We start from the raw sequence: 14,467 nt of genomic DNA on the forward strand, positions 1-14,467 counted from the left end.
GTACTTAATAGTGGTCATTAAGTATTAATCTGACACAAGATTTGACGTACCAAAGTTTTATATTTTGCTGCAAATGTACTCATCTTTAGGGGGTTCTTCTATTAACATTAATTCTCAACTATACCATCAGAAATGTTAGTGTTTCTGTGTTTTATCTCGAGTTATAGCAACAACTGCCAAATAAAGTAAAAAAAATTGGTTGTTTTCATTTTACCCCATGAAAGCTGTTGTCTGGTAAATTTTTAAACTTTTTTTTTTTTTACTCTATGATGAAACTGACTCTGCCCTGGAGAGGCAGACCAAGTGTTCCTCTGCTGCAGAGTAGCCAACTTCAATGCTTCCCAGAGTTCAAATAGACACATCTTAATACCAAGTGTTCAGAGAGACCCTGTGAACTGCCACTGCATGGTCAAACTGCTGCAATTCTGAGAGGAAAAGAATTATACTGGGCAAGAAACACAAGGAATCAATCATCATGAGAAACTTTCATATATATATATATATATATATATATATATATATAACTCATTTTTATATTAAAAAAGAAAAGATGGGAAGAACAATGCAGATAATATAATTCATCATCCTAATCACAGGATTCGGTAATAAAATGAGTATATCACAATATCATGTTCTCTTTGAAAGTTGCAACCATAAAACTGACAGACTAAAACCTAACCTATTAATATTTATCAGATAATAAAAGTAAGAGAAAACAGATATTTTAAATCAGAACCTTAAGGGACTAAATGTGAACATAAGAGCAGATGTGTAAAGTACTTAAAAAAACAAACTGGGACTTCAGTTAATCCTTCAATAACAGTTCTTCACCATCCATCCCTTGATGGAATCAGAGTACGTGTACAACATAAATAGCTTAGAGGCATTTTTGGACCAAAGAGGTATGCAAATTCCAGTCAGTTAATCACTTAATTTAGCTATAACCGACCATCTTTTGTCTTTATAACTGCTTTAGTTCTTTAATCGCAGCATTCAGTGAGGTATCTTAAATAAAGATGTTGATATACATCGACATATTGGCATCATGGACAGTAACCAATCTATTCACTGTACATCCATGAGGAGAAACACTTTCTACCACATCCTGAAGATGCTGTTTTGAGTTGAGATATGGTGCTTCTTGACCCTGTTTGAATACAATGAATTTGTTAGTTTTAAGAAGACTTGAGCTTGGTGACAGTGCATTATCCTGCTGGAAGCGGAAGATTGTTGCTCTGTAATCATTCATATATGGACATGATCTGCAACAATACAATGTTTCTGTAGTACTCCATAAAATATCAATGGAAACCCTCATATAAGCTGTTTAAGTCGAATAGGCCTTATAGAAAACAAACTAAAAAGCAGCATAAATACTGCATTAGTATAGAACAGCTCCTTAGCTACAGCTTTTGTTTAGCAATAATTTTGTCATTTGTTTTTTATTGGAGTTTAAAAGTTTACATCGATATAAAAAAAAAGACAAGATCCCCTGGTTCACAAACCAGAGCCCCTCTGGCCCTTGGCTGCGCCTGGGAATCCTGTCCATAAAGGTTATTAACAGGACAGATGACAGAGGGCAGTCCTGTCAGAGTCCAACATGCATCAGGCAGAGTCCAACTTAACACTGGCAATGCAGACCAAACTCCAGCCCTGCTATCAAAGACTGGATATCCCCTAGTAAAGGGCCATTGACTCAGTGACCTCTGAAGTGCCCCCCCACAGGGAACCACGACGGACATGGTTGAATCCCTCCTCCAGGTCCACAAAACACATGTGGGCAGTTTGGGCAACTTCCCAAGCACCTTCAAGGACCCTGCAGAGATTGTCCACTGTTCCACCGCCAGGATATGACCAGACTGCTCCAGGAGTTAGACAATCGGCCAGAGTCTCTTCTCCAGGACCCTGGCATAGGCCTACCTGGGAGGATGAGAAGTTTAAAATCTCGTTAGTTGGAATGCACCCTCCTTTCACCCCTTTTTATACATGGGAACCACCACCTCAGACTGCCAGTCTATGAGTACTGTCCCCGACCTCCATGCAATATTGAAGATGCATCAGCCACGACAATCTAACAACAGCCAGAACTCTAAGGTACTCAGGCTGGATCTCATCCACCTGGATTGAGGAGATCCTTAAAGTATTCCTTCCAGCTGTGATAGGTGGAAATAGGTTGGGGTTACAGAGAGCAGAGATACAGTCATCCACAAGCCATCAGTTAGAAATCTTTTTCCATTTCAGGGTCATACACAGAAGATTACTCAGGCAGAAAATTCTAAAAGAATCCATGGGTTTAATCAGCTTCAGAGTTTGACAAGGTTCAGCATCAAGAAAAAAAATACAACTCAAGGATACGGTCAGGGAATAGGCAGTGGTCAAAGACAGGTAGAGTAATTCTTGGCTCATGAAGCAGGGCTTGAAACCTGTGAAAGGCAGACAATCTCGCACAGAACAGGGGGAGGGGATGAACTTAAATAGAGAGCTGCCCAGGTGGGGGCAATCAGTGCTCATCAGGACAGGGAGAGTGAGCACAAACAGGGCAGGACTAAAATCATGACATGAGCCGATAACCACACCGTCTGTCCCACTACATATCTTGGGGTCTGTGAGCGGTGGCGATTAGCATTGTGGGCATACATAGTTGTGGTTTTGCAGAGAGCTGCTTCTGCCTTTCTCAAAGTACTTAGACAGTAACAAGCACATAAATGGGCAGCAGGAACTTGAGTCGGGCTATCCGGTTTTTGAGAGAACTGGAGGGTGATAACAATAGACGACGGCTGGCAACAGACCTGTAGCACTAGACGGTAACCCACTGAGGATGTACTCCACCCAAGGTAGGTTCTGGGACTACTGACCTGGATCATCTATGCAAAGGGTGCGCAGCTTTGACTCAACCTCTTGATTGAATATCTCAGTCTGGCCATCAGTCTGTGGTTGAAAAGCTGATGACAGACTGATGTCAATGCCAAGAATGGGGAATTCCATGGAGCCTGAACACTTCTTGGGCCATTACATCTGCAAGATATGAGGCAGAAGGCAACTTGCGAAGAGGTATGAGATGGGTCATTTTGGAGAACCTATCCACCACAGTTAGGAGAACAGTGTTACCTCGGGATGAAGGTAGCCCATCACAAAATCTATAGAGATATGGGACCATGGCCGATGAAGAATAGGCAGAGACCTCAGAAGAACTGCTGGAGGACGATGGGAGAACTTAACTCTTGAGCAGGTGAAACATGCAGTCAGAATAACTGAGGTGTGTCCTTTCTCAGAGTAGGCCACCAAAACCCAGACTGTACCACTGCCAGAGTCTTTGTTACACCTGAGTAACAGAACAGTTTAGTACAATGACAGAACTGAAGAACCTTGGAAACCATGAAAATTCTTGGGACATTGAGATGAGGGTGGTTGGGTCTTATGACTTTTCTTTAGCAATGAACAGATGATTTAGCTTGAGAGGGCATCCAGTTATGATGCCAGGACTGGAAGAAGGTGAGAAGAGTGTTGAGAGCAGCAGAGAGGAACATTGGGGCTCCTCTTCCCTCCATTAAAGATATTTCATCCCAACGCTGCTGTCCCGAGCCCGTAACATTATAAATGACCCATCACACCCCCACCATGGACTGTTCTCCCTGCTTCCCTCTAGGAAGAGGCTTCAAAGCATCCGATGCAGGTGCAGCAGATTTCAGAACAGTTTCTTCCCCACTGCCATTAGGCTGCTGAATGTTGTATAAAATGGGGTGATAAAAAAATAAATGCATAAAAACAAACCTGAATTTTGGAAACTGTAACTAATATACAGTCGTATGTTTACATTTATCACTGCTGCTTACCTTTTATCACTGCTGCACTTTAGAAAATGAATATGTCTTGAGAGCTGAACTGAACGAAATTTTTAGTTTGCATGGTAATTTGTGATTGAAAGTATCAATTGTTTGTATCTCTTGCAATAAAACATTTGGTCGATACATATTTATTGAATGCTGAAAGTGCATTAGTTGAAGTGGTGAATGCAGGTGGGATTGGTTGCAGGTATTGTAGGTGCTGCTAGGAGTGAAATAGTGAGATTTAATGGTCAGAAATTCACAGGTAGCAGGTTGGAAATAGTCGTTTATACAGCTTACATTTTAGCAATATTATATTTATATTCAACATGCAGTTTACTAATTAAATTCATTAAGGAAATTAATTTTGGAGTTGAAAGTTTTCTTTTTTTTCCTCCCACATGTCTACTTTTCTAGATAAGCCAGCCCAAGCAGTGTCCAGAAATGCTCTTCTTCCTCTGCAGAATGTTAGCAGGACATTTAAGGGCATTGTGCTGGACCACCTCGGCATTGGACCGGATAGACTCCCCTCTGGCAGGTAGAGAAAGTCTAGATCTAAAGATGGTTACATTCCTTCACTAATTACCTTGGATTTTTGATGGTTTGGTTTAAAATTGTTACATTTAACTGTATGATTTTAGATTAAAAATAAAAGGTTTGAACTTGATGATGAATTTTAAATCAAAGCACTGAAATAGCTGCAGGGCTGAAAGTAATATTTATGCCCCCAGATACTTATTTTACGACCTTTATCTTCTATGGTGACCATCCATAAATTTCTTATATGTTATAGTACATTGCTGAAGCATAAAGAGCCCATATCTATGATCTCTGAGAACTGTCAGAAACTTGCCTTGCTGGAGAAATGCCTTTATTTTTCCTCTGTATCTTTCCCGCTACAGAGGAAGAATTTCTGTCTCTGATGCACTCTCATCTCTGTGAAACAGCAAATCAGAAGAAACAGCACTATGGTGAGCCCAACCTGACATTCATTTCCAACAAACACACACCCGCACTGAGATCCTCTGTTTCTTTGTTTCATAACTGTAAATGCTTGTCACCTCGCCTTTTCCTACTGATTCACCATGTTCTAAGCAAAATCTGCTGAGGCCAGAGAGGGAGGCTGCTGCAGCTCCCACACTGACCCTCAAAGCTCTCATATTACAGAAATAACACTCAAGATGGGGAGAACCTACCCAAATGGCAGCCCTCAATAATACATAGTATAAAAATTACAGTCCCACTGGTAGAGGCTTTGTTCTGTTTTCCCGACCTCATTTTCTATATTGGATATGTGCCTGTTCTTTTGATTCATGTGTGCCTTTGTGCTGTATCTCACAGAGAGCTGCTCAGAGGAGGCGGCGCGCACTGCAGTTAGAACACTAATAGACCTCGGGGTGAGTGACAGCCTGCGTCTGTGTGTGTGTGTCTCTCTAAATCGGTCTGCTGAGAATTACAGCTCCGCTCGGTGCTGAAGCTTCAGGTGTAGCTCAGCCGTCCAGTTACTCACGCTTGCTGCTGTTCTGTCCACAGACTGGGTTGGTGTATCGGTGTAGAAATCCTTAAAATTATTGTGAGGTGTTTTCAAAGTTTGAAATACAATTGTTGTGCTCTCCTGATGAGTTTCTTTCTTTTATATTCAAGGTTTCTACTAAGTTTTATAAGTTTGAAAAAGTATGTAAACTGTTATGATATAAACTCACACGTATATTTATTTTGCACTTAATCGAAGACTTCCTTCTTTCCAAATGCTGATTTGTTTTTCCCAATTACTTGCATGTTTACTTCTTGCTAGCATGTGTAATATGGTACTTTCTATCATATTTTTCTGGTATGGTAAATAACAAAGCACTTAAGTTGACAAACAAATGTAACAAAAAGAAAATATAAAAAATAGAAATAAAATATAATAAGCACATGGCACCATGATTCTATTGGAACGCCTTTGTATGCAACAAGGTTTTTTAATGTTGGCATTAGGAAATATCAAACAGAGAAACATACTGAGCATTATTTCACCACCAAACTCATTGGATGATACTTTCTCTCAGTCTCTGTGCACACAGTTTTCTTATTCAGAGTCACTCTGAATAAGGAATAAATGGCACAAAGAAGAAATGTCTGAAACTGAAGTTTTAGGCTGGACGTTAGCGCTATTGTCTCTGTAGACTGGTCCTTCTCGATTCTATGCTATTTTTCCGTGTGTGATGTGTTATCATATACTACTGTTTTATCAAATCCACAGTTTTCCGTAGATAATTTAGCTTCTGACAAGCAGTATAATGTTTGATTTAATGTAAAGAGAAGACAAAAAAAGGCACAGTTTTAATTATGTATTAACTACCGAGGAATGAGAGTGCAATGTGCTTCAGGGAATCCTACAAACTGTGCATAGATGAAATGAAATACAATCCTAAACTTTAACTATTAACTAGACAAATTTTAGCACTAGGAGTCCAGATTAGTATGGACCGTATTTGACATATTTTTAAACTAACTGTCCATGTCCAGTGCTGTTATACAGTACACAAAAATCTCAATCTGATTGCATATTCACTCGGCCAGCAATAGAAATCAATGTGATTCTGCACAAATATGGGTTTCAGCTGAGAAAATGATGACAATGAAACCACATTTTATGGTTTCGATTTACTTACATTTAGGAAACTGAATACATAAAAAACAGGTTTGTATCAGATTTGTTAATTAATGTTACACATTTCCCTCCTAATCCACTGCAACACCTTTTGATAGTTATCATTTTTACTCTAGTTTTACACTGAACAAGAACTAGCTCTGATTCAGCCCCAAAGGTTTAAACTGGTTTATAGCTCATCAATTGAATACCCTGAGCTAAACCTATTATATAGATACTTTCTTACTATTGTGCAGACTTGTCATTAGGGGTGTAAATCACACCCATCATGGCGATTCGATTCAGTATCGATTTCCTGACCCAACGATTCGATTATTTTCGATACTCAAGAATGCACCACGATTCGATTAATCGATTAATTTTTTTAGACCTTACAGGCTAAACAAAGTTTCAAGTTTGAAATAAATCAATAAAAGCTGTCATATCGTTATGCATTTTTTTTTTTTTTAGAAACAACAGCAAATAACAGAAGTAGAAAACTTGCATCAAAAAATACTGCAAAAATACTGCACAAAATCAGTGCAATGAGTGCAATTCAATACCTCTGCTCCAGACGTCACCGCCCCCTTGAGAGACGCTCCGCTGCTCCTCTCCCAAATTGTAGCTGACCGCAAACAGTGCCGCAGACAGGAGGCCAGCTTGTTTTGTTTTTATGACCGAAATTGCGGGAAACAACTCGTGAAGTTTGACCTGCTAGAAGAGCGAGGTGCACGAGAACGCTGGGACCCTTTTTCCACCTGGATCTATGCTCTTTTTGCTCCTCATGTCCCTCCGTCGTCGGACTGAACTCGCCCCCACCTCCTCGCCACCTCGGCCGTATCTAGACCCACAGTGTGTAGCACAGACCACGCTTCCATATTGAGCATAATTTAAAAATGTCTGTGTCAAGCTTACTGAAACACACTGCTGTAAGAGTATAACCAGGAAGCGAGGTAGGAGGGCAAAATAGGTTTAGTGCCACCGCAGCACGGGAGGGAGAATTACTCCCAGGAGCAAATGGATAAAAGACCGGAGGGAAAAAAAAAAACATGAATCGATTATCTTGCGGACGTGTCGATGCATCGGATCGTCGGCTGTTGGATTGATGCATCGATACAAAACGATTATTATTTACACCCCTACTTGTCATTCATGTGATAATCCAATCCCAGAATATAATCAGTGTGTAGTTTTTGATCGAATACTATAATAACAACTAACGAAAAAAAATGTAGAAAAAGGCAAGTTGCTCCTTTATCCCCTGCATATTTAGTCTAAATGTAGATTTAAAAAGGCAGAATAATAACCAAGTGTTCCTGGGAATATTTTTATATCAAAAGCAATTTTTGATTTTGATGTTAGAAATGTGTAAAACCTTGACCTTCGTAGATTAAAAGAGAAACTCTTTGCATATCTACTTTACTCTTTGGAAAGCAGAAGTCTAAATTGTGTCTAAAAACTGGCCCATATGTTTTGGTCTTAATCAATGTTGGGTTTTAAGTACTGCAAAGTTGGTGTTGCCTTAAATAAATCCTGGTCAACTCACATAGCCCCAATTATTGTATTTCCAGAGCAGTGTAACTTCTGTGTTTCAGCTATGCTAAAGGTCCTGTGAAGGTTGAGGATAGTTAGAAAGAGACGTCAGGTAGAGAACTCAAAAGCAGGGAGTTATCTTAAAGAGGCCCGTTATGACTAGCCTAGCTAGCCAGACTGATACGACGTATATACAGTGCAAAGTCTGGTTAAGAGCTGGTAGAGCTCAATTCAAACAATGGTGTAAATATCGTTAAGCAGAGACTGCAGTTGCTTATGGGCCCACAACCTCTTAGGGGCCCTGTCACTGACACCTGGTGGGTCCCCTACGCAATTGTAGACTAGGAGGTCTTTTTGCAGATGTAATGGTGCGAAAAATTCTTCTTATACCCACCTGACTGACCACACCGGACTGTATTTATACCGCAACATATGCCAGATTTCAACATTATGGTGAGCTGTTTAAACACGAATAGCAAAGCAGACAGTGGTACTTTTAATTACTATGTTAATAACTGTGTATAGTTCATTAGACGGTTGGTAGAAAATACACTCATATAATATGGTTCGATAAGCATCTCCCTGAAATTAGTTTTTGGAACTTGGGATGTCTCTAACATGTGGTGTTGCGCTGTCACCAATGATTCCATTCAAGGAGCGCAGTCACTATTTTTCCGTGTGTGATGTGTGATCATATACTACTGAGAATTGCTTAATTGTATCTTGGCCGATTTATGGAACTGTCACCATGTCCTGAACCTGTATCACGTGTTTTACTTCATATGGGGCCAACTCAGATAATGTTGCTTATGGGCCTATTGTTGTGTCGTTATGCCATTGATTCCAAAGGTGGGACTAAAAGTGTCAGCGTCATGAGACTGGAACCAATCAGATAACTATGAACAGGATGAGCTGTTTTGGTAATTTGGTAGTCTGAAAAATTTAAAATAAAATAAAAATATTTTAAAAAGAAATTACACCAAAGCTATCCTTTGTTGAAGTCTTAATGTTTGCTCATGTCACTTAGAGCATTAGAAAGGGTTCATTAAAACATTGCTTCCCTTGGCCGCCATCATGCTAACTGAAAAGCAGTAAGGTGCTGAGAGTGACACATCATAAAGTTCTGCCTCCAGGGCTGTGATTGGTCACCAGTGGTTTACAAGACTGAATAACCCCAGGCTCACACTGACTCCGGTCTTACCGTTGCGGTGCGGTGGGTGCGGCGCCGCAGTGATTCTAAGTCATTAAAAAGACGTAAACCTCTCTCACCGGCTGCTGAGCTGTCCGGCTGCGGTTACCGAGACACTCCGGCGCTGCAGAAAATTCCGCAAGAAAGCTATCCTTGCGGCGTGCCGGAGCCCTCCGCAACAAGCTCTCGCAAAAATCCTTTATTTGGGCCGTGTTATCGCGTGAAGTTACGTGAACTCAAGTGAACTTCTGTTAAATCTCCGGACCTGTTGCCGGAGCCGCAGAGCCGCACCGCACCGTAGTCAAAAGGGCGGTGTGAGAGGGGGTGTGCGGGAGTTGCGGTCTCTGTCGGCTCGGTAACCGCACCGGAGCCAGTGTGAGCAAGGGGTAACAGGGAGTGCACTTCAGTCTGGCTGCACCAGGCTATGTTATGACAAACCAAGGCTTTCAGACCTGCTGAATAAATATGAGACACAAGACGAGGACAGAGCCGGTGACCCTGACCTGCTCTGGCAGGTTTTGTATCTTCTTTAGCGTTTCTAAAATCCTTGGATCTGTTTAACTGCACATTAAAAGTTTTGAGGGGCTTTGAATATGACAAATTAGTCAAAGCAAATAATGGATTTTTTTGGGGGGGTTTCCTCATAATCACACTGAGGTAACATAGTGATGGGTACCTTGTGATTCCTTCATTTATCTGGCATCTAACTGATAATAAATTTTTGCAAATGCCTTATTATCAGAGCACACACATCTTTTTCATATTAAAGTGTGGATATATCCTAGGCTGTCATTGTGCTGTAAGATCATCCATTTTCAGCTCCATCTCTGTAGCAACATTTTGAGACTCCCTGCAGAAGATTTCTAAAAAGCCACAATAAAAACTTGCATTGAGATGTAACTGTTGTCATCAGGTTCTGATGGTTGTTGCTTGAACATATAAGTGGCGTCTTGAACACATTCATGGTGTCTGACTCCTTCTCAGTATTGTCCAATGAGCTGTTCTGGGATAGGTGCACCTCAGAGGCTAACTGAGACTTGGAGATAATGAAGTCCGAATGTTGAAGAAATGTCCCAGCTTTAGGTGTTTGGTCCAAGAAGCTGTTGTTTAATGTTTTCAGACTGTGTGATCCAGGTTTTGTTACTCTGGCAAAAAAAAAACAAGCTTATTTGTTACCTCCAATAAGTTCCAAAAAGGTGATTGTGATCATTAGAACTTATTCGTACACAGAACGTAAGCAATGCATTAAAAACAGCCATAAACAATAAAAAGAAGACATAAAACCAAGCAACAATTACAGTATATTGAAACTGGTTCTGAGAGCAGCTTAAGTGTTAGCATCATCCTCGGAGTGTTGAATGTTTCCAAAGGAAAGCCGTAAAGATAAGAGGAATGCTTCTCAACCTGGACTTGAAATCGGCAAGTTGCCAGTCCTGCTGGATTTCTGACCATTCCCACCCTCTCCCACTGCATTAACTCCCCTCCCATCAACCTCTGCCAAATCTCGACCGGTTTCAGCAGATTAAACCTATAAGACTAATTCCAAAAAAGAAGATTTCAGGATTTATCCACCTTTTTGGTTTTAGTGATATGATTTGCAAATAGCTTTCCTAAATAAAGACGGATGAGTCTCGCTCTAGTTATGAAGGCATTTACTTTACCAAGAGTTATTGCTGATTTTACCAAAGGAAAAAATCTGCATACTTGACTGAGGTTAAACAAGTAAGATGAGCTATTTTTAAGGGACTTCTCTAGTGGCACTTCTCCTGTGGGTAGTGAGATATGTTGATGTAAAGGAAAAAAAAGTACTAAGCTGAACTTTGATTGGCCCAGATAAACTATGCATGTTTGTTGTGAGGGAATATCAGGCAGCAGCTTTCAAAGGCTCTATAAGTTGTTTTCTCATCTAGTTCAAGATGGAGGAGAGAAAATGTTTTGATTTGTTTTTTCTTTTTCTTTTTTCTTCCTTTTGCTGATGAGAACAAGAGCATCTGCCGTCCCCGTCTGCTTAGACTTTAAAAACGGCACATAAAGATGAGAAATCCAAATCCCAGGCTGACTAATCTGCATCATCTTTAACACTGAAACCTAAAGAATTAAAACACCCATTTACGACAGACTTTTTAAGTGTGAAAATATAAATCTGTACATGTCACAGGTTTCCCTTCAAGCAGTCAGTCTCTCTGAATCAGTGTCTCAACTGTTACTTTGGAAGCTCCATCTTTAAAAAATAGAGCGTCATTGACCCATATATCTGGAAAGATCCCTCGTGGCAACTATTCAGTTTAATATTGAGGTTATCAGTCACCCTTGTCTTTACTGTCAGACGTCTTCTGCTGCATCTCTGGTGTTTAAAGGACAAAACCAGAAATGTCTCCCTCTCTTTTAGCCTCATTATTTTAGATCTTGCTCAAAATTTATTTTGCTCATTTTATTTAACACCTCTCATTTGTTTTCCGTTATTAGCTTTTATCATTTTTGTTTAATAAAGCCCTGTGCAAGATGCAGTGAGGATGAGGGGGATAAAGGGAGAGCTCCTCTACTGTTAAAACAAAAGCTGCAGAGCATTGAAGCAGTGCATATGGAGAGCTCTTTATTATTATATTTATGTTCATTGTTTTTGTTTTTTCTTTCTCCAGGTCCTTCTGCAGATGCGTGAGACAGGAGGCATCTTCCTTGGTGTTAGTCCTTTGTTCCAGTTGTCAGAGAACAGGCAGAAGCTGCAGTGCTTCATCTCACAGTACCTCTACAATTAATGTTGTTAAGTGTGCAGAATGACTCAAGGCCTTGTCTTCGCTTTGTTCTGCTGCAGAAATTTGACCTCACTCTTTGTTCGTGTCACGAAAAGCCTTTGTTCTGTTAAAAAAAGGCACACTTTGAGTTTAAGAGAATGTATCTTTGGTTTAATTGCATTTCGTATTTTATTCTTTTAAGTTTTCTTTTAGCTGTAGGAGAGGATTACAAAGCTCCTGTCATCAGCTGCAATAGAGATGCTCCAAAAAGTTACTTCAAACATGTTTATTCTGTTATTGAAACTGTTGAAGTTTTGTTTCTTGTTTATAAAATGTTTTTTCTGATAATATTCAAACTGTGAATAAACACTAGTTCTTGGTTCATCCCAAATTCAAGTCATGCAAAAGCCGGCTGAACTCATCGAGGGGGCATATCAGATATTTCTGAACAAGTCATTTTCTTTCTGGGGATCTCTCCCATGAATCTAGATCACTTCATGCTGACTCAGAACTCTGGACATCAGGATGGGGAGACTGATCGATCCATCGCTCTGATTGGAGTTTTATCTGGCAGCCTTTAATGTTCACTGTGTATAGCTGACTATTTTTACAGTCCAGAGGTAGTGCAAATGTTGTTCCGCTCTTAAATCAGGAACAAAGTCTTAGTGATTGTGCGACTTCACTGCCACCCAGTGCCAGATCTGAGTATCGAAAACACATCTAACTACAGCTAGAGTCAAGTTTTGCTAAGAGTAGATGCTGCTTTTTAAAGGGCCTCTTTTGCAGATTGTATTTACAGATTAAGGCAAGGAGCTATTTAAAGACTTGTCTTACAGTCCCTCACTCACCCACATAGATACTGGCAGCGACAACAATGGTGGCGACAGTTCAAAGGGTTTTTCCTAAATCCGTCCTAGTCATTGTGTCCTAAGGCAGAACAGGTCAGCCGCCTTGCCTGTTGTTGGTGGTCAAATGGCCTGATGGAACTGTCTGTATGGTTAATGGATAAATGACTGAAGGTAGGGTAAAGCGCTTTGGGGTTCTCCGACTTGATAAATCGCTTAGCAAGTACAGCATAATTACTATTCTTATACATGTTAGCATATTAATGGAAAGTTGTGTGTATATAAGCTTCAAAGAGTGCCGTATATTGTGATCCTAAGGCCATGAGAGTTTGAAGGAGATGAGGTGGTTTGAGGTGGGGCTCCAAACACAGCTGTTTGTATCTCATCTCCATGTGGACAGTGGGTTTTAAGATGTGCAGGAGTCTCCAGGAATTTCCAGGACCAACTCCCCTGTGAGAGATGTGATGCACTCTATGCCCTTCAAAAACCACCGATCCTAAATGGAAATCTTATGTTTTGCCACTTATTTACCCCAGTTATTCTGTGATTATGATGATATATACGCTGGTCAACAAATTGTTTCACCGTTGGCAGTACAAAGGGCTTATGGTAGAGCTCGCCTTTCCTTTTTCAAATGCTGAATGTTAAACAGTAATTTTGCAAATTCTGTGCTGTTTATCATTTAACCTATTTCAATCAATCTTGGACTTTTTTTCTTCCACCAAAGTTATTGTTTTTTTACCTTTCTTGTTACAAAGATGTTGCCTGAAAGTTTCACACCAACCTGCTGAATGGTCCTGGTGAAAACACAACAACTAGTTCCTGATGAGGAGTTGCCCCTGGCAGACACTCTTGCACATCTTAAACCCCTCTACACTATTATTGTGCCTCCCACAGTGATGTTCTCCGTTTTTCAGATAATTTGAGACATGTTAGTTCCAAGTTATAATGCTAATATAAGGAAACACTTTGTCCAGCTTATTTGCACACATTGCTTCACTAGTTTAAATATTGTTTAAATAGACTTATTGGTCATCAAGCTGATAGCCTTTTTGCTGAGAAGCAAAATTAAGAACCACAAAAACTAAATTTTATCTCTGCTAAAAGGTCTGACCATCACTATAGTCTCCATAGTTCTAGAAATGAAAGTTGATAGTTTTAAAATGGAAGAAATATCTTAATATTTCAGCTAAGAGTACAAAAAGAAATTGTTGGAAGAACTTTTCTTTTCCCTGTTTAAACCACTATAAAAGAACTGGAAGAGCTGCTCAAAGCCAAAGATAATAAAACCAATTATTAATAATGGTATGAAAGCAGCAAGAGCTGATAGAAAAAAGAAATCCGAAATAAACCATAAATGTTTAATCTGCAGTTATAAAAAGGCAATATTTAAAGGTTTTACACCAGTGGAAACAATTATGTTCATAAATGTATTGTTTGTACCAATCTATCTGCTCTTCAGTTTCCTTTGATATGTCTTAATTTTATGTTTATTTGATAGCCATGACTTTATCATATGAAAACATGAGATCTAATTATTCTTATACCAAATGTGTCTTCAGTCAGATGTTCCTCCTAAAAAACAAAAAACATCCAAAGACATTTATTACTGGAGTTTCCCCGAAGCTGTCTTTGGGTGGTAATTAAAGAGGGCTTCTGTGATTTGAGCTGAAGGGAAATTAAACCAGCAGAGACAAAATTCTTAATAT

General features: G+C 39.8%; 1 protein-coding gene across 1 annotated transcript in view; it reads left to right on the top strand.

The window, feature by feature from the left end:
* Positions 1-12,759, top strand: part of gpat2 (glycerol-3-phosphate acyltransferase 2, mitochondrial) — a 70,992-nt gene extending 58,233 nt beyond the window's left edge. The window contains exons 19-22 of the mRNA XM_038277200.1: positions 4,242-4,362; positions 4,727-4,795; positions 5,166-5,221; positions 11,821-12,759. Coding sequence (XP_038133128.1) covers positions 4,242-4,362; positions 4,727-4,795; positions 5,166-5,221; positions 11,821-11,937 — 363 coding nt within the window. The 3' untranslated portion in view covers positions 11,938-12,759. The remainder of the gene's footprint in view (positions 1-4,241; positions 4,363-4,726; positions 4,796-5,165; positions 5,222-11,820) is intronic.
* Positions 12,760-14,467: the final 1,708 nt, after the last annotated feature.

This window comes from Cyprinodon tularosa, unplaced genomic scaffold (assembly GCF_016077235.1).
Source record: "Cyprinodon tularosa strain WSP-4 unplaced genomic scaffold, ASM1607723v1 ctg130, whole genome shotgun sequence".
In the NCBI taxonomy this organism is placed as follows: Eukaryota; Metazoa; Chordata; class Actinopteri; order Cyprinodontiformes; family Cyprinodontidae; genus Cyprinodon; species Cyprinodon tularosa.